The 22398-nt window shown below is 34.9% G+C and overlaps 1 protein-coding gene across 1 annotated transcript; it reads right to left on the bottom strand.

Moving 5' to 3' along the window:
• Window positions 1-1455: 1455 nt before the first annotated feature.
• LOC139708765 (uncharacterized) lies at window positions 1456-20276 on the bottom strand. The gene is made up of 5 exons (XM_071620711.1): window positions 20069-20276; window positions 9620-9784; window positions 6696-6827; window positions 4301-4453; window positions 1456-1854 (listed from the first exon to the last, which is right to left on the bottom strand). The coding sequence occupies exons 1-5, from the start codon at window positions 20172-20174 to the stop codon at window positions 1610-1612; spliced, it is 801 nt and encodes a 266-aa protein (XP_071476812.1). The 5' UTR covers window positions 20175-20276; the 3' UTR covers window positions 1456-1609.
• Window positions 20277-22398: the final 2122 nt, after the last annotated feature.

The raw sequence follows: 22398 nt of genomic DNA, 5'->3' as shown, positions 1-22398 counted from the left end.
TTACGAATTGCACTTTTTTTCATTTAACTGTCTATTGCCAATTAGCATATCATAAATTTTTGCAGCTTTAGAAGAATGATATACATAGGCTTTGAGATTTATACATTGATTGTTATATGCATATTATTATGACAGTTTTTTTTTTTGCTATGATACTGATAAACTTACAGCTTACATAGCCTTACGATTTCAAATGTGTGTTCATGATTAAGAAGATATTGTCAGTAACATTTTCTTTTCACAACATTTGGATAGTCATATGTTTACGAAAACTGCACCGCGCGAGGTACGTGCTCTACAGCGAAATACATATACTTTTAAAGGGTGTGTACAGTTCTGGTCGAGGTGAAGATTTAGCTTCTAACGTAATATTCAGAAATCACTCTATGAGATGTCAAAGAGCATGCGGTTCTAAGGGGTATCAAAAGTTTATTCGATGAAAATCCGTTTTGAAATGGCTGAGATATCCAAAAACAATGAGAAACAAAGAGATACTAATAAAGTTGGGGCATGTCGCCATTTATTATTAGCACTTTTTTGGATATCTCAGCCATTTGAAAACCAATTTTCGTCAAATAAACGTTGAATCCTTCTTAAAATTACATGCTCTTTCATATTTCATAAGAGGCTTTTCATTATCTCACTTAGGAATATTCAAAACATGAATCCCTACCTCAACTAGTACTGTACAGTCCCTTTAATTGAAAATATTGATAAACGTTGGATCGCCGGATTGGAAAGTTTAAAATACCAAAGCAAATGTCCACACACATATAGTTTTTGTACTTTAAGTATATCATAGACGAAGAAAGCCGTGGAGATCTATAAAAAAAGAAATAATAATAAAAACGCCATGGAAATGAGAAACCCTTACACAAAATGATCATAGCGCGTTACAAACATAGATCGTTAATATCTTTATCAAAATCATCATAATGGTTATGATACAATTAAGGATATACTATTACAGCAGTAATATTATTATTCGATCTTTTATCATTACTACTGTCATTATCACAGAGTGTGAATATCGTAGGAAGTAACTTCTTCGTATTACGCGTCGACAGATTTTTGACGGTACTACAGTACAACTGGTTGTCTTCTCATGCCATGTAAGCTTGTTGAATTAGGGCATTTATATTGAATTGCTGTCATGATAAAGAAAGGTATTGATGCTTTTTCCTTATTTTCACTGGAAGATACAACTGTGATTATATCGGTGAAATTCATACGATTTCTTTCCAGGACCAACAAATGTAAACACACATTCAGCCAACAACTTGCATGGATAACACATCATTACTTCAATTACGCTCGTGTTACATCGTCATATCTGGTGAAATTATTGACAAAATTGAAAAATATGCAAACAAACAAAAGAAATATATCTTGTCTTCTAGATGAAGTGGAATATATCATTTGGTTCACTGCCAGTAACCACTAGACTTGATTAAAGCAAATGTAAAATGCAAACGATATCTCAAATTTGCAGGATCGCATAGATCAACTTGTTTGAACAGGAGTTGAACCACCAAGATTGATTTCTGACATCGACTGAGTATTGTTATTACTCAAGAGAAAGAACATGGCATAGTATAGTGATGATATATCAGTCAAAGTAGAGACAAGCGAGGTTGAAATTGATCTCGCTTTCAGGCACGGAGTTCACAGTGACCAGATTTAACTGACAGTTTCTGTCCCGTTTGTCTTTGTATAAATTGAAGGAGGCGCATTCATCATCCGCCATGCAGAGCGAAGCACAACCATTCAATGTCCCCGTAGGGGCCGCCGACTTCATGTAAGCGGCAGGCAAGCAGCCACCGCTGCTGCGGAATTGTCTACTTCGAAAGCGGGCTGCAGGTTCGATGAAAATGAACAGATTGAGTGGGAAAAGAAGTTGAAAAGAAGGCAATTGTAACATAATTATGTAAACCGAAAGATAGGGTACATGCAGGTAATATAAGACTGCATGTAATATGGCACATGTGACTTAAAAACCCTTATTACTCCACCTGAACCACTTCCTAAATGCATATAACGCCATCTATAGTTTGATATTATCACTGTGCTTACTTCTTGATGTTTCTCCTGTTCCCTGACTGAAAGTTTGCTGAGAATATCACCAAATACTGACAAGATATGTGAAAATTACACCATTTTTTAGCCTTGATACAAAATTTGACATTTCACCAATTACTCTGGTGTAAGTAAAGTAATTGTGTGTGAACTCAATTCTTTGCATTTTACGTGAGCTTATTGAATGGTTTAACCAAAGAAAGTGTGTATTGGTCCATGCGATGTACTAAATACGTGTTATATGGCTTCAAAGGATACCAACTGTGCTGCAACAAGCTGCAGGTAATATGAGACAATATGGCGGACAGGTTCTATTAACATCTCTGATTTCAAGTGACTTGCCTCATTAACTAGAAGCCAACATCAAAATGCCCCATTAAAACTAGAAGCCAACATCAAAATACCTCATTTTCTTTCCTAACAGTTTTTTATATTCAAAGTGTATAAAAAAATGTATCACAAAGTACAATGCACAGCTGTTTGTTCATGTATGTAAATTAATATTTGTGTACTTTAAATAGGGTGCTTCCAATCTAATGCCACAATTGATTTGGTGTGCTATAATATTCAGTTTAAGGGTCATTTTATATTTGTTAGATACTGTACACGATTATTTCAAACATTTGAATTCACAATTTTCATAGTTTTAACCATAAAAGACTGGGATCTCAACGTTTTGTGTGATATTTCCGCGGATTTTATTATTTCTTCATTATTTTTTTTTTTTTGCAACTGAGCTAGGCCTATCAGGATTATTATTTTTTTCTTTTGAACTTTGTGCAACATTTGATACCTATTTTGTAAAAATCTGGACAGAAGTGCTGTGTTCGGAAGAACTTTACATAATAATCTCATATCGGTAATAAAATCTCATGTCGGCGTAAAATTTGAGAATTTCTTAGATTTGTGTACAAACACACAGAAAATGGCGTTTCATGCTTGAAATCAATTTTTGGCTTAAAATTGTGTTATTTGTCTCAGTTTTAGATAATATTCATATGATATCTATTAAAATTAGATAGTCGAACAACACCAATAGAAAAAAACCCATGAATTTAAGACATGAGATTGACATTTTAACATTGACACAATGTCTACCACGCACAGTCTCATATTACCTGCACATGCAGGCAATATGAGACTTCTGCAATGATGTCATAATTTGCATATTAACTGTCAATAAAAATATTTGATTAGTGCAAATGTTATATCAAAGGAAGGATGAATAGTTGCTAATTCCCAAAAACAAAGTTTGATGGGTTTCTCTGTATGCATCTTCATGCCAATTATGCAAATGAGCTTAATAGTCTCATATTACCTGCATACCCTAGTTGGAAGGTGATAAAACTGCTTTACATATTTACGTCAGGCAAGTCAGGGTTCGACATTGACAGTAATGCGGTGCCACTTAAATTGATGTCGGGCCATCAAATTTTCGAAATGCATAATATTATCTTGTGGTGGCCAGATAGGGCAAGTAGGATTCACAATAGATTGCTATTTTCCTGTTGTTTAGCGCTTTTTCACTTATTTCGGGCCACAAGAGGAAAGAAATACAGTCAAACCCTAATATCTATAATATATATATATATATATATATATATATATATGTATATATATATTCATTTATTTATTTATCTATTTATTCATTTATTTATTTGTTCATTTATATCAATGAATGTACCGGTACTCCCGTGCAAGAGTTGTCGCATCAAAGCAACATGTAACATGTATTACACAGGAGACAATTTATGGCATGGAAATTTTTAGCGGATCCCTCCATTTTTCGATGTTTTACGTATCGTTATCGTCTTTATCACTTCAGTCAGTCAGTTTTCATGACAATGTATTGCTACTCCAAGGTTCCACAATTATATTTTTCTCAATTCACTTTGTTTTTGATTATGCAACCTTATTCTCCGTTACCAAAGAAAGTGAAATGTTCATGTTCTTCACGAAAAATGAAATAAAATGTGAATTGAATTGAATTGAAATAATTGTCGTCTTTTATAAATTTATATAGTACGCAAATTTTAATCTGATCATCTGGCACACTTTATTCGCATGTCAAAAGTCTTGTCACGCTAAGTTCAAGAAGGTCTAGTATTTTGCCGAGTACCGGTGGAGTGATCCCCAACAGCTCCACAATCCGATGGAATGAGGTGGAAGGCTGAAACCTCTCTAACGAAAAAGTGGGAAATTAGCAGGTGAATCAAATACGCACCAATGGCAGGTGCGACGCTGCGTTGCCTCTCACATAGTGGGTACACGGTGTTCGGGTATTCACATGTTAAGTCCAGCATCTTAGCACTGCCAATAAGCGCACAGCTCTTGTCTGGGCTAAATGTGTATTCATCTGGTTCGTTCGTGCCCCAATCTACACTTACAAAAAAAGAACAAACAAGCAAATTAAACAGAGAGAGCGAGAGAGAGAGAGAGAGATTACACTTTTGTAAACATTTTTTCAAGTTCATTTTTGGTTATAGGAGACTGTAAGAGAATGGAACGAAATACATATCAAATTTCTAGAAGATTTTTTTTTCACAATGGTAGGCTAACTTACGGATGGATTTTACGCCCCCCGTGATCACATACAGTTTTCACTTTAAAGGTACACAAGTAAACATTTACAAAATGGACAATGTGGCACTGATTTGCACAAACCCTTCCTCAATCACTTCAAAGGAAACAAAAGAGCAAACTTACACAATGACTTTGTCTTTGAATGAGAGACAAAATAGGTGAAACCGCACGATTAAGATTTTGATCTGTCTCTCTTTCCCACAAATGGGAAACTACTGAGCTAGTCCAGATTCGAAATGGATCTGAGTAGCCAAAAGGATGATTGAATGTCTAAACTTTAAAAATGTTCTGAAATCGCAGGCTGAATAAAATGTAGCGGCAGTATCCGGAGCATTCCTCAGTGGTGTAGCATGTTCACTGCACTGCCAGGGAACACTATTGTGGAGATTTGTTGGGTACTCCACCTGTGCAATTCCTTGAGAGGCATCCGAGCACCACTGTAGATAAAGCATGCGCCCGATTTGCCAATTGTAAATAATTAATGTTAAGTGACCCCTGACCAGCTACTCGCCAGAAATGAACCCTACTGAGGGCCCATACATGGGTGCATTCGGCTTTAACACCTTTTGGGACCTGTCTTTGTACCGACTGCATGGAAAGATGGAGAAACCTTCTACACGAGAGAGCACACTGAGTGATATCCAGCATGTGCCGTCGATGCACTGCACAGATTGACAAGTTGCAATTCTGCAACGTTTTTGTTTTGTACGATGGAACATTAAAGGACTGTGTTCACTCATGCGTTTATTTTGATTCTGAGTTCAGCTATACCTCAAGTGAAAGACAAATGAATCACATTTGATTTGATAAATGACTAATTATTGATTATTATTAAAGTCTTATATAAAAAATGAAGTTTAAAAAGTGTTTACTTTCTTCTTTTTTTGCTGGTTGTTATATATACAAATATGAAGAGCTTGATCGCAAAACGAATTAACTCCATTCATGTTAGGTGAAATATGTGCCATTAAAGCTGCTAAAAACACAGAAATGATAAGGATAGAATACAGGATATCTTTGCCATAACTTCAAGAACACTCCTTGTTATGTATTGAAGGAGGCATCACTGAAAAGGTTTTATTTTGCATTATCTGATGATGGCTAACTTTAAAGTTTTGAAATCATGGCGCTTAGCCCATTAAAATATTATCCCATGTAAATACAATTATATGTATATAAATATATATATATATATATATATATATATATATATATATACATATAGCAATAATAAAGTCACAACAGAGGAATGCAGGGAATACATTAATAGCCAATCTTGATTTAATGAATAATCCGAATTTTCGAGGAACCTTCCTCTGCTTCAAGGATGACAGTGCGAATATTCACAATGATTATTAAGAGTGAGGTGTTACTACCTAGCAGGCGCTAGCAGGGTAGTAACACCTCACTCTTAATAATCATTGTGAATATTCGCACTGTCATCCCTGAAGAAGAGGAAGGTTCCTCGAAAATTCGGATTATTCATTAAATCAAGATTGGCTATTAATGCATTCCCTGCATTCCTCTGTTGTGACTTTATTATTGCTATTTCTAGTACTGCCAATACGCGGAACAACTACAATATATATACATATATATATACATATATATATATACATATACATACATATATGTATTTCAAATGAACTCGATAAAACCATTTATGGAGGAAAGTCAAATATGTACGAGTTAACTGAAAACAACTTACTTACGTAACCTCAAATATTACAAGTCCATCAGTCATGTGCATAAACTCCAATGTACACTCATTGATCTATAACATGAGGCATGTGAACAGTGAACTCTTGTACTTGAGGGGATCATAAAAAAATCACTGGTTGTGCGTATGTGTATGATGGGGAAGAAATTAACGTAGCCGAAAACAAAAATGTCTAATGGACTTTATTCCATCATTGGCAACCTGTCCACATACGAAGGCGTTTTGATAATCTTTGGAGGGATCAAGGGGGATCCTTTCAAGGGGAATGTGAAAAAATAATTTTGTTATGAAACGAAATAGCTATACTTAGGCCTACCCCAATAGCCGTTGAAATCCGCTTCTGAATTCCAAAATATTCCTTCGTGGTTAGGGCATTCAAAGGAAGCGTCGCCATCGTCATCAAAACATCCAATCCAGAACGAAGAAGCAGGGACAGTGGCAGCCAACCCTGCATGGATACATTCTGACATATTAACTGGTGCATTATAGGGAACAACTGAATGTGCTGCCCGTGCAAAGGGTTTGATGTAATATGGGAAGAGGATCTAAGATACAATTAAAGTTCCTCAGTTAAAACAGTCCATAGTGAGATTCGCAGCAGCAGCAACAACAACAACATCATCGTCAACAACAACATCATCAACAACAACAACAACAACAAAGCCATAATTTATAAAATACAACATACGGGTTAGTCATGAAATTCTGAGAAAACAAACCTTTAAATTATTTCCAATTTTCCTGATGTTGATTGTAAGTATATTTTCAGTGAGGACTTTCATGCCAAGCATGCACATAAATATTATTAACTCTGACCTGTCTTTTTATCATATCAATGCAAGAAGTCTGCATAAAAAACTTTGATCGATTTAATACCCTTCTTGCTACACTAGACTTCACTTTTAGCATTATGGCAGTATCTGAAACCAGGTTTTCTTCAAAAACAAACTATAATATGTATGATATCGATAATTATTCTTTTGTTTCTATATGTAGACCTCCAGATTAAGTTGATGGTGGAGTTGCTTTGTGTGTAAAAGATGAATATCAATATGTTATACGAAATGATTTGTCATGTGTTACAGACAATTATGAAATGCTTTTTACTGAACTTACTCAAAATAATAAGTCCTTTATTGTAGCATGTATTTATCGTCCTCCAACCGATATTGTGGATTTCACTTCTAAATTAAATGATATTGCAGAAAAATTGAAAAGTGAAAAGAAGGAATTTTATTTGATGGGCGAATTTTATATTGATTCATTTAATCATGGAAGTCATAGTAAAACAAACAACTTTTTGGATATGTTGTTTTCTTTCAATGTGTTTCCTTTGATATCAAAACCAACTCGTATTTCATCAACCAGAGCTTCCTTAATTGACAAAATTTATACTAAGACTATCAATAAGAATATTTCTAATGGAATTACATATGATGATTTTTCTGATGACTTTCCAATATATGTCATATTGAAAGGTGGACAATGTAATTATAAATCAGTAAAGAAAAAATGTGTGAAGAAAAGAATGACTAATGACGAAAATGTGTTGTTTAAGAATAAATTAAAGTGCGGTGGTGTTTTGTTAATGAGTGTTCAGATGTAAATGATAGTTATAGTAAGTTTATTGAAAGATTTCATACAATATATTGTAAATGTTTTCCTTTAAAGATTATTCGTGAAAAGAAAAACAAATGCAGGAAACCTTGGATTACTCAAGGCATACTCAAATCCATAAAACTTAAGAATAGATTATATAAGGCAAGTCTTATTTATCCTGATGCTAAACATATATTTTGTTATAAGAAGTATAAAAACAAACTCACAAATATTATTCGTTGTTCAAAATAGTAGTATTACAATGAAATGTTTTTGTCAACGCAGGGTGATCTAAAAAAAAACAAACATGGAGACAAATTAATGAAATCTTAGGTAGAAAAAAACTCAATGTTATGCCCAAAAGTATGTGCTTCGAAAATTCAAGGTTTTCTTCAAAACAGGATATAGCAAATCAATTTAATTCTTATTTTATCGATATTGGCGAAAGACTGTCAAAGTCGATTTCTACCCCATCTCACTCATTTCAAGAGTTTATGTCATGTCAAAATGTTCAATCTTTTTTTGTAAAACCATCATCTCCTCATGAAATTATAAAAATATCTTCTTTAATTCAGACATCAAAAGCCAGTGGGCCAGATGATATATCTCCTCGAGTAATTAAAGATTGTATTCAGTATATTGCTGATCCATTATGTAATATTTTTAATATGTCATTGAGCACTGGTGTTGTGCCAAATGAATTTAAAATTGCCAAAATAGTTCCTTTGTTTAAAAAAGATAATCCACAGAATACTGAAAATTATAGACCTGTTGCTCTCCTTTCGATTTTTGCTAAACTACTTGAAAGACTTATGTATGATAGGCGTTATGATTATCTTACCAAGGAGAATATTTTAATTCCTGAACAGTTTGGTTTTCGGAAAAATCAATCCACCTCATTGAATATGATGTATTTTACTGATAATATTTCACAAGAAATTGATACAGGTAATATTTGTTGTGGAGTGTTCATGGATCTCTCAAAAGCTTTCGACACCATCAGCCACCATATCCTTTTAACAAAGCTATGTTCATAATGGAATAATGGTTTACCCCTACAATGGTTTTCTAATTACTTGTTAAATAGAAAACAATATGTGGTGGTTGATGGTGTCGAATCCATGCAAGGAGAGGTAAACATCGGTGTACCTCAGGGCTCTGTGCTGGGGCCACTGTTATTTTTAGTATATGTTAATGATATTGTAAATTGTTCAGAAATATTGAAATGTAGGTGATGTTAAAGTGATGACGTATAACAAACTCAGAACCCTCTCATTAGTTTGAGTGCAAGCTGTTATAAAAACAACGTGTTTATAGGTACATTGTAATACCTTTTCATGCATCATAGTCCTCCGTGCCAGATTATTGCACCACAACAAAATTCGATGTCGAGGGAATATTTTTTTTTTAATTCTGTCATGAAGAAGATCTGTGTTGAGGTCAAGAGAAGACGATAGCACATCAACTCATCATCTAATTTGCAAACGTTGTTGTACTGATATTAACGTTTTTCTGTTTCTTAATTGGATCAATTTCAATAGACGAATCTTTTACTTTTTTCGACCTCATCTATCATGCCAGCATGCGAAATCTATGAATAACTGGTGCTCGATTAGTCTTTAAAATCATTAGAATCGGTACCATTAGCATAGTTGATGAATGCGGCTGATTTCGGCATAAAAAGAACGCCTCCTACGTCGAAGCACGCTTGACGAGCGCAATCCCAGGTTCCTGCTACGGATATGGCAAAGAGACACGTGTCCTCCACCAATGTCCAGTTTACCGGGCACCCGCTGGGATCTAGCACTAGATGATGATATTAAAAAGAGTAAAGGAATGATTGCGATAATATCAATTCAATTCAATCCAATTTAATTCAATTCAATTCAATTCAATTCAATTCAATTATGCTTTATTCCCATCAAACAAAAGGAAATACTAACAATAACTGTGATGATAATATGAAACTGATGGTTTGAGCATTGGTAAAGTTCGTATATAGCATACCTATCATGACAGTGCAATGATGACATTGATAACAAAAATGAAATCATGGGGTTTTAGTATTGACAGGGTCATGATATTGAACTGCATCTGGCCAGTACCCTATGAATTTCAGACCCTAGCAAGAGGTTTTCAGAACCCATACAAATTTATCAAGTGCCCAAAACGCACTTTATGGTTTGTTGTTGTTTCCGTTCATTATAATCTTTATCATTTATTCTTAGTGCTTCTTAAGCTACATTAAAAAACAACAACATGGAACTCGGGCCCCACACTTTTTTAAAACCCGGAAGTACGTAAGAGGCACTAAATAGAAATAGATAGAGATCTTGAAGTGTGAGCGGAATAAGTTACGTTTTTCCACTGAAGACCTTTTTTTTTTTTTTTTTTTTTTTTTTTTTTGGCTTGTCAGCTGGAGAGACCCGGAAATGGAAGAGGAGAGATGAGCTGAGGACCTTTTTTTTTTCTTTTTTCTTCTTTTTTGCTTGTTAGCTCATGAAACCCGGAAGTGGGCCCCCACACTTTTGAAAACGCTCCGCCAGCCCTGAACAACACCTCTTTTTTCACTTGAGCCCCATTATCGTCATATTCTAATTGATTGTATAAGTATCAAAAGTCTCTAGGCCCTTGTATTGATATCAGATCCGAGTAATCTTCAGCAATATATTTTATCGAATTACAGTCAACGTTTCTCTTTAACTTGTCAACTTCCAGCTGTTTTTTTTTTCTGATCTTGTGCAGATTATTCAATTCAACAAATGCTATCTGGTGTTTAATTGTAAGGTATGAATGGATCGCTGGAGCAGTGCGTTAAGTGTGGATGGGAACAAAGCCTGAGAAAAATATATTTGTCTATGTTAACCCGAAAGAGGTTACATAGTCACTACCTACTGTCTGTAACCTCTTTGGCTACTCCATACTGCAAAGCAAACATAGAAGAAACTGGTTTCATCTCATCCACTTCGTTTGTTAAGTTTCCTTTACAAATTCCATGTTCAACATAGGATATATGGATGAGTGCTAAAAAAAAAATCGAAATAAAGGAAATTAATAGAGATGATTTAATTGAACATAGATATGACCATGTATCCACACACGATAATCTATATAACTGGCACATCCACACATAATATTATTTGTTACAAAAAACATTTCCCACTTTTGATCCTTAATATTTCACAAACTATATATCAGATGTAACACTGACATTGATATGAGCAATAGCTGAATAGTGTACAATTTTGTTGTAGGCATTTTCAAAATGACAGTATAATTCAGTTTCATTAAATTAAACATTCGTTTTTCAGTTAGGTTTCAGATTTTGCTCTATATTCAACCCTCTGTACAAAACTTTAACTTTGCACAGAAGTCAGTTGGTGTGTATGGGAGTGTGTAGTTGACATCCAGACAATGGTCCTAGACAATGACCAAAATTTGAATGCCCCATTATTTATTCATGAGAAATTCCACTATCACAGCTAGTTTTTATTCATTCTGAAATGTGGTGTATGCAAGCACGTGGAAACATGTGCTTATTTTTTTTTAATGTGCATGCATTTCATCTTTTGCTAGGAGTTCAGATTAGCAGTGCCCAGGCAATCCATCATGAATACTTAATAAAGCATTCATGTGCCTTGGAGCAGAGCTCTGAACAGGTGGTATCCAGGACCATTGTTCAGGGTCATTGTAAGTACACACTCACATACACATCATTAGTTCCTAATGTACAATTCAGGTTTTCTACAGTGGGTTAAAATTTGATCAAAATAAAATCTGGAACCTAACTTTGAAGTTAATCATGGACTTCGTGAAACTGATCCAGGTTTTCATATTCAAATCACCTTCAAATAGATTGAACACTATTCAGCTATTACTCATATCAAAGACAGTTTTATGTGATATTATATAGTTTTCGAGCTATTAAGCATCAAAACTGGGAAATTTTTTGGTGTCACCTGGTACTTTGTCATTCTTTCCCAGCGATGAGAAGTCAAATCCATACGGATAACATACACACAAAAAAAAAAACTGGACAAACGTACTACACAGGAGCACAAGCAGCTCAACAGCACATGTGTCTACACACACACAAGAAAACAAAATACAATACTCGCTCTTTCAATCAAGTATTCGGGTTTTTTCCGATGAAGCTTTGCAAAGCCGTCCATTGTATTTTATCGTTTCGTTGGCGACAGCATGAGAAAATGGAAATCAACTGTCAAACTTTGAAACATTTTTTTTTTAATTCTCGTTTATAGTTTCGCATGTCAAGACAAATCGTCTGTCCGATTAGAAAGTAATACACTTTCACGTATTTGACCAGACATACAAGTCTCATTATTTTCTATTCAAACACTTTCTTATCTAACAAACACTTTCTTATCTTATTGTATGAAAAGAACAGAAAAGGCATACACTTTCACGTAATCATATTTATCATAAATTTGGTCCAGGCTTTGCACGCATGTCCGTTTATTAGAGATTAACACACTTTCACGCAGGTCTGAAATATTATTTCGTAATAAGATGATACACTCCATGTAGGTCTAACCTGTGTGTAGCTGTTATATTCATTGTTCTGACTATATGATTATGTAGTATATAACATACCTAAACTTGAATACCCCAACTGTTAAAAGTTATTTTCCGTTTGTTTGTTTTTTGTTTGTTTGTTTGTTTGCTTGTTTGTTTGTTTGTTCAGCTCATTTGATCCGCAATTAATGCTGCTCAACCCGGTAATCACTGGTAATTGCTTTCGTAATTCTACACGGGCATGTACCACTTGAGTGACTGGCTAGCATTCATTTACACATCTATCGAAATATCCAAGGCTTTCTTTTACATGATCGATGCTTTCGTGATTAAAATCTGTCTACAAAGGAAACATATTGCATCACACATCAAGTTAACGAAACCGGGGTTATCGCCATTCAGAGTTATCATTTCTTAGCTATAGCTGGTGACGTATTATGACAAACCAGGGGGTGGGTCCATGTGGTGGCGCTGTTCTATCCACCTTTGGGTGTTTGCTGGACGTGTTGGTGGTCGTGCTTTGTAATTTTCCCCTTTTAATCAGTATTCTAGCTGGGAAAAAAATCATAGGGATAAAGATCATTGATAACGACTGGTTTCTTATCCATTATTAAGATCTGAGAGGGTTATAGAGGAGAAAGGGCCAATAAGTCTGGCCTTCGATATTTTCCGATCAATATAGTATATTCGATAACTTCAAAAGTTCAAGATTTTATAGTGAAACGAATACTCGAGTTGGTAGCTTGCAATGAATGGTCATTTTTTGTACCCTATCAATATACTATACATAAATCTTCTTAGTACTTGCTTGTTTTACCGTATGTATACATGAAAGCAAAGGGTGTATAATAATAAGTGAAATGATTTGCCAATGAAGAACGGGATTTCCTGCTTATGAAACACACGAAAATCAAGCAATTTTGGAAAATTAATAATGACAATCCTCTCTTATTGTGTTGCATGAGGTAATCTTCCTGGAATATTCATGATTGAGGCAATCTCCTAGGAATATTCATGATTATCAAATGGATTAAGGATTCGCAGGATGTATAAATGCAGAATTGCTACGTGACTTTCTCTTCGTCGGAGGATTGGCGCAATTCATTTGCAGATCACGGCGAGCATGCAATCCAGCACCCTTACAGACCAAAATGCCTATCGCTCATTGAACTTCGAGAGCAAAAGTGTAAGGGTTAGTAAACATAAACGGTTAGTGTGAAATACCTATCTCAAATACAAAATATTTAGCGGGCTTATTCCAAATACTGAACTCACTTATCTGCGCCATATGACTACGAATGCGTGAAACAACAGTTTACTATACTCTATCCGCATCGCAAACAGGGAATTTTGTCCTGATTATTATGATGTGTTTTGTATGAAAAGAGAAAAATCAGAAAATTAGATCAGTGACACACTGAAGGTTATGACTTGTTATGGTTTAGAGAGCATGACTGATTAGCAACTCAGTGTGAGGTAGATGTTGAGCAGCTCTATATTCCGTTTGTATACACAAACATGTAGTTACAAATTGCCATTTTCCTCAAGAAAATCTTGCAATATGTTCGATATACAAAAAGAGAACACTTGTTTGCATGTCCTACTCAGCAGACAAGTTCTGTCTATGTTAGAGTATTTGAGAGAAAAATGATAATTATTATAGTGATATTTTTGTGTACCATAGAGACCTAATGTAGACCTAATCAACTCCTACGTCATACAGATAGTCGCTACTTTCTGTATAATCTCTGAACTTTGTCGGTTCAGAAATGATTAACATTTGTGTGTCTGATTTTCCCCAAAAATTTCACTGATCTACTTTTGCTGACTTTTCTGCTTTCATACAAAGCAACATGTAATATCAAGACGTGTGACTTTCCCTTTAAGAGCCGTGCAGAGATAGGAGTGAAACGAAGAAAGACTCTGTGTGATCATAATTTGCGATTCTGAAATCTAATCAAAATAGTATCTCTCAGCATAACACACTAACTGTTTCATTTGACAAACCTGAAACAACAAAAAGAGATAATGAATCCCCTGTCAACAAAGAAACAGTAATGTGGGTTTCCCGTTACTTGTAGTCATTATATATTTATGTCCTTCAACCTCGAAAGCGCAAAACAAAACAGACACAGAAAACAGAACAACAGACAAAACCTTCATTCCTCACGCAGCGATGTCTCAATATCTATACTATTACATCAGTTTGTGGTTTTGTTAGCTAGAGATATTTGTGTTGACATGCACAAATTAACAAGAAAGAGAAACTTGAAGACACGTGCGGTGCAGAGACCGAAGAAAGATGGTTCAAAATACTGTAGTCATTAATCCAATATGGCGTCATATTCTAATTCAGAAAAAGAATGTAGGATTCAATACAATCGATGAACAGTATCTCCTATACAGTTAATTTCCAAATTCACAAACAGAGGGAAAAACCTCGAAGCTATGAAAAAAAAAGAGATGACTATAATAAGAAAACTTACAGGGAAAATACCATTTTACCTTAAAGAAATGAAAAGGAATTTACTGATGATGGTATAGCTGAATGGTGGTGTTTTGAAGGACATCAGCAATTAAAAATAAACAATCAACATGAAAAAAACAAATAAGCTTTTACCTAAAGAAATGAGGACATAGCGCACTAAAATAAGGATTTTAACCCAATAGAAAGAAATGATTATCTAATACTCTGAAGGAGAAACAAGGTTCTGAAGGAGAAATAAGGTCCTTTCTTCGTTCTATACCTCACTGGGTTTTTTTTTCCATTCTCAAACTTATTGGGGTTTTTTTCTTATATTTTACTAGCAGGTCTGTGTTTGAATGTTTGTATCCTTGTTATTCTTTTTAATCTTCTTTTTCTTTCTCTACCATTCCATTTTAGTTGCACTGAAGGCGCAACACCCCTGCCCTACCTCCGACACCTCCCAAACTTGCGTGTGGAAAGTTGGGCTGTAGAACAATTGGTGAATCTTGCCTCCTATTAGTCATTTTCATTTAAAGGAATTATGTACCATTTGCGGATGAAACAAAAACCCAGCTTTAGTGCTTTCAAGTAGTTCTATAATGACGTGAGCTAGGGATAGGAACAACTAATGAAAAAATTTATCAGTATAATCAATCTTACGTATTGTTGAATATACAAAATGTTAACAATAGTTGTAATAAAATTGTTCCTAGAATAAACGATATACAGTTATTATCTCTTTTTTTATAGAAAAGTATGTATCTTTTTCGCGAAGTTTTAGGCTTTCTTGCGAAATTTTTATTTGGTGGGATGTTTAGTTAACAAAATTGGTCTACACATATGCATCAAATGTGATAACTTGAACATTTTTAAATCACTGCTCCCAATGGTAAAAATACCTTTAATGAATAAAGCGAAAAAGACCAGGCGAATGGACTCGATTTGAGCGAAATAGGATTCATAATATCGAGATGATGGCGCTCGTTTAAATGCCATTAACCTATCCGCCATTTAGTTCAAGAAGCAATCAACTATGCATATATACAACATTGTGTAAGGTACTGAAAATACAGATCTATATCACAGCACAACGCACACCTCACAGCTGCAAGCAGCGTACACCTTCAGCGCTGCTATACAAAATATCGTGAAAGGCGATATATAGATTTGTATCTTAAGATTCTTAAGATACAAGTTTCATATTGTGTTGTAAGTTTATCCGGAGTCATCTTCCTAGTCAAGCTCTGCTTATGAAGATGGTCTTCTGCATTACCAATTTCATATTATAATATACCATATATTCTTTGAACCCAATTTTGATTGTTCCTTATCGCACAATTTGCATTCAATTTGACATTGTTGTATATTTTTCTCCCCATATGTTTTCTTTATACAATCGTACCCTTCAATGTGTATTCATGCGTTGAAACGATTCATACGATTTATGATATATCATCAAATTTGTTATACTTTGTATTGAAAACGGACTGAATTCGAGTTGTTGGTGGCTATACTCATATAAAATGCATAGGTACTCCACATTGTTTTCTGAACTTGATATATGCAATGTTAAGTGGGTGCCTTTATCAAATAGGCAATAATGCTTCCAGAATTCATAAGATGCTTGCATTTTCACACAACTATCATGTTATTAATTTTATCATTAAAAGACACATTGCAATTTCTAAATCATTCTGTTAAAAAAGTTATGCCAAGGATATAATTGTATTATTCATCAGCAAAGAAATAAAATAAGCAATGACAAACCTAAAACTCTGTGTTCAGTGCTAAAAAAGACTGAAAACTTGTAGCACCTACAAGCATTGACGTTGCTATCACGTGACCAAGCAGGCCGTGTTGACTCACAAAGAATGTTATATTTTGTGGCTCACTGGCATTCAACTTTTATAAACGCTCTCAAAAAATGACTTACTAGTTCTCTCCTTTTTTGTTGTGACATATATTTTCATTTTTTTTTCCATTTGGCTACTGAATAACAGGAAGTAAAGCTGCTATACCATTTCGCTGTAATTATGATAAACGACTACTGGATAGATAGTGTCCGATAAATGAGATGTTTAATTGCACCATTCTACGGCAAATAATTGATTCACCATTTATTGCTGAAAATATATAATAAATCTTTTCAGTTATTGACCATTAGCACAACGAGTCTAAATTACAAGGTGGCATCAATATTTCATAAGCTGCGGACTGCTGTGAAAAGTTTAATGGGTCATGGCGTGAACAGTCTCGTATTTGTTAATTGTTTGGAGGACTGTCACCCGATCCAATAAATCGAAAATGAAGGAATTTAATTACGTACAGGAAGAAAGTTCTCAATTTATCTCAGTCTCCCGCCCTCTTTTCCTGTCTGTTTTTTTTTTTCTTTTTTTTTGCCGCAGAATGAGATAATTTGAATTTCAAACTGCAGTGTGAATAGTGTCACTCTGTAATTAATTTTTGCTAGTCGATCCATTGGCCCTCACACTCACTTTTACTTTGCGGATACACGAGATTTAGGAATTTGAAAAGCCATTTCAGATATAGGACACAATGTCAACAAGATCAAGGATAGGTGAAACAATATCTGAATACTATGTAACAATTCCTTGCTAAATTCTAACATATTATAATAATAAAGGTCAAGGTTTCAATGGCTTTGATATATTTCGAGCTAGTCAAGCATAGGCGGATACATTAAGAAAAAAAATGGTCATATTTGTGTCATAATCCCCCACTAAATTCCATCACATAATGTTAATGTTGGTATTGAAACGTTTGGACGATTGTTGGCTAATTAGATATGAATTTTATAAAACTTTAAGAAATCTTAATAGAACACATTGCATTCCCTACATACATTGACTTTGAAGTGTGCATATTGGCAATCATTTCTATCTGCGTCTAATAATGCTCTCAGTCATACCTGTCCAATTTAAGAACGTAACCTATGAGCATTAATTTTCTCTTTCAAATTCACGGCCAGTTGTTAGAAGTCCCTACCATTTTCAGTACTAATATTAATAATAAAAGAGAATCATACCAAGAAAACAAGAAGTACAATCTGTATTCATTAAACATGAATTACAGTACAATTTGTAACAATTTATGGCACACAATCTATTCACCGAACAGAAATATCAGAAGTAACCATATAATTTGAATTTGGCAAGGTGGGGATGTCATATTACGTTTCTCTGAAGTCTACATTTTTTTCTGCACCTTATTGAAAATGGCTTTTTAACATGATATGTTTGTACATTTATATTCTTTGATTGAAAACGAAAATGAATAAATGAAACGAAAATGATATGAAATGAACTTAACTCGTTTGAATTACTCAAAAATTTTCGCCGCATTTTACATTCTTATCCATTTTTAGCATGAAATCCAGAAGACAAACTTGAATTCTCGGCTTGTATTTGTGTGTTTGTGTGTGTGTGTGTGTGTGTGTGTGTGAGGGTATGTGTGTTTATGTGTACTTGCGTTGCAGCCCAGTGATGATGGCTTTCAGAGATCAATGCGTTGAAGGTATTGAATTGATTTCCGTCGGAAAAAAAAGAATTAGAAAGATATGAGTTTATGACATCAATACCTTAGCTGATTTGTCTGTTTGTATGGGTATGTATCTGCTTTCTAGTAAGATAGTATTGGAAAACACGTGTGAAACTTTGGCATTCCTTGAATTTCTGATTTTAGATATAATTCTTTCTTCTTCTTCTTCTTCTTCTTCTTCTTCTTCTTCTTCTTCTTCTTTTCACTGATTACTGTGGCTACTTAAGGTTGTTCTCAATACCTGCGGTGCCTAAATATAAAAGACTCGACCTGAACCTTACCTCAATCTTAAATGTTTTTTCTTTAGATTCTCATGAAATGCCGTTATTTTTGGTATACTGTATCAATCTTTAACTCCGAGATCCGTACGTACACACATGCACACCTACACACAGACACACACATACAAACATAATGTAATCATCCTGATCACATGATGTATACATGGTAATGTGATCCTACATCACAAAACCAACAAAAAGTCACGAGACATGGATTTTAGTTAAGAGCAGATTCTAAAAGAGCATATTTTAAGCTTTAAAATGTTGTGTAACTCAATTCAAATGCACTCTCCTAACCTATATCTATAACGTTCTAAAAAAAAGCACACATTCTGGGAAAGTGTGTATTGAGAAAAGAGAAGTATATAAAGGGTCCATTCAAGCGCTTAATCTTACTGAGCTGTACTCTGTGTAATGAATGAAAACAAAAACAGGATGTAAAACTGCATGGCAATTTATAAAATTAATCAAGCTGATATTGATCATGCTCTATCATCACATTCTACTTATGAGTTAAACAAACTTTCAAAGCAGTAGCGCCATTCTTTCAAAGTTATTAGAGTTGAAAGTGGACTCTAATTCGGAGACAAATCTAATCACACTATTCTTCAAAAAATCGTTCGAGAAAAACTGCTAAAAACACAATTTACCGTTCCAAAGTTTGCAATAATTTAGAAGTATTGCTCTTTCAGAAAATATAAAATACTCCAGATTGGCTAGGTTGAACAGTTCACCTATTTTGAGTCTTCACACAAAATCAGTGAGCAACTTTTTGTTGGTTTTTGTGATGCACGGTCACATGATGTAGACATAATTATATACATATACATATACATATGCCTACACTTGCCTCTTTGGTATTCAATGTAGATGAGCAAAATTTAATATCTGCTCATCTTCAAGTCAAGTTAGTTGAAATCAATCTGAAATGTATAGTTAGCTTGACACGTTGCACAAACAAGAAATTTCGTTACCTGGATATCAAGGGGGAAACAACCTGTTTATAAGCTTCCGTTGAATATTGTTAGACAGGGGACGGGTTTTCCGTATTTTTACAACAAAGTTATTAATCTGGCTATAATGATAGAAAATGAAGATTCAAAACAAGTAGGCCGAAAATAAGACTTCTCTAAATTATGAAGAGAAAATGTGAGAAGAACATACAGGGTAGATAAAAAGGAATATGTACATAAGAGGTTGAAAGAGAGGGGGTGGAGAGAGAGAGAGAGAGATGGAGAAAGAACTTACCCACGTCGTAAGGAGGTGTGGTAGTTCCATGAATTCTCCATGTTAGTGCTAACCAAAACATCGTCATCATCGCCACCACACCCTGGCTCTCCGAGACCGTCGCCATCACGAATTGTCATCGAGGGGAAAGTCAGTGGCCACGCGTTAACCGAGGTCCCACAAACAGCAATAATCAATGAAATTGAACAAGGGGACAGAGTGAGGTCTGAAGCGGTCGACGGCTAGAGCAGCAACTACACGGATGCACGAATTAGCTAATCTTGTGTTTTGCGCAAAGTGAAACGTATTGTGGGAGGTCGAACGCAGAGCAACGCTACGGAAAGAATGGGGTAAAGGATGAAGGTGTGTGTGTGTGCGTCAGTGTGTGTGTGTGTGCTTTGTTAGAGTGTGTTTGTTTGGCTGTTTGAGCAAGAGAGGGAGAGAGACAGCTAGAGATAAGAAAAATGGAATAAAGAGAGTGGAAAGAGAACTTGGGGAAATATAGGAGCCACAGGGAGAAACGAGTGAGGGTTTCGATAAATTAGCTTTTAAGTAGATAGCAACGCGTGGATTTCGTCAGCCTGGGGTGGAGGGGGAAATTGCTATCAAATGACAAAACAAAAAAGCGTAGGCAGAGGGTTCAAGAAGTATGTGATGATATGATCTAATCCATAAGACATGAATCCACTGTACAGGGAGTATCAAGATGATCGATTAAAAGTAAGCGTTAAAGTCAAGAGCAACGAGTGAATTCTTAAATTAGTCAAACACTTTATGAGCATCTGGCCATTTTGAGATGTAAACAATCGTCCCCGAAAATCAAATCATAAATTTTAGGCGATCTGTTAGCCAAGCTTTTAAGCGAGTTAATCATAGTCTGCGCTATACATCCATCAAAGGAAAGACGACAAAACTAGAGGAGGGTAGCTCTCACAGATTCGTATGATTAGGTGAGAGACCAGTTAATGAAATTTATTCAATATCAATCTTTCATCAGAACGGACCACAGTGTACTTTTCACATCTTCCAAACACCTGAAAGCACTGACATCAAATTTTCCAAAGAGGCGCCTAGCTTATCATGTTTTCATTTCCTCTTTGTTTCGCAACTGATGCTGCTCAATCATTCTTCAGTTGTGAATCATCACAAAAATAATGCCGTTTGATAATATGGTCTGATGAAACCAAGATTTTCCATTAGCATAATTTTTATAACAGCCTCATGCGTTTCTCTTTCACCCTGGGGGACGGCCTTCGGTTTTTGCGTGAAAAGAAACTGCACTCGGGCTAATCATGCCTTTTTGTCATTCAGTTAATCTAGCATAATGAATTTGAGAATCTGCGACATTCAGAATTTTTTTAATAAACAGAGTATATATACATATATGTATATATATATATATATATATATATATATATATATATACATATTGACGCAAATATTGACGCAAAATACTTACTCTGATTGATGGCTTTTGATTACAAAGAACAACAGAAAATCCATTAATGGATTGCCATCCGAAGACTAAGAATCAAATCATCTAATGTTTATTAAACAAAAAAGAGAAAGAGGCAACAACCGTCAGATCATTGCTTACTACTCCGATGTAAGATGAATTTCCTTTAGAACGTGTTTTTAATTGTACACCTTCTCCACGTTAATATTTGATGTAGATAAGCCCTTTCTATATCGTCGTTATGTTGGTTGCGTCTTTATATCGCCCCTCTCTCTCCCTCTCTCTCCCCTCTCTCCCTCTCTCTCTCTGTCTGTCTGTCTGTCTCTCTCTCTATGTATATATATAATGTGTGTGTGTGTATGTGAATATGTGTGTGTGTGTGTGTGTGTGTGTGTGTGAGTGTGTATAATTGTATATTCCTGGTGGAGACGAATTTTTTCAACTCCCGCTCTTTTTCCAGAAAAAAAAAGGAACAGTGAGAGGAACAATAATTCCTAGCTGAGCACCGTTTTTTTGTCCATAATCTCATAACTCTATATACATTTCGTACAAATGTATTTATATATTCAACATATACATAATTATCATCATCATTGTTAAAACTGTCATTATTCAATTAAGTATTCGCAATAAACGTCGGGAAGATTCACGATTAAATGCTACTAATGTTGGCTAAATGCGCTTACATTCCTTTACGAGGCCAGTATGTTATGGGAGTGACTGTATAACTAAGTGATAGAGTGGAACATTGGTCCTTCGCTGCGATGGAAAAAATCGCTAAAAATACATGGAAAAAATAATCGCGTGACCGAAATTTAGTCTTATTCTTGCCATAGGCACTACACAGGGTGTGATATTTACCTTTCTGATTCGATATACGGTTCCCCAAGCGATC

Source organism: Diadema antillarum, unplaced genomic scaffold (assembly GCF_040938485.1).
Source record: "Diadema antillarum isolate AM-2024a unplaced genomic scaffold, OU_Dant_1.0 seq00001372_RagTag, whole genome shotgun sequence".
NCBI classification, from domain to species: Eukaryota; Metazoa; Echinodermata; class Echinoidea; order Diadematoida; family Diadematidae; genus Diadema; species Diadema antillarum.
This window is presented reverse-complemented; position numbering and strand designations above follow the sequence as displayed.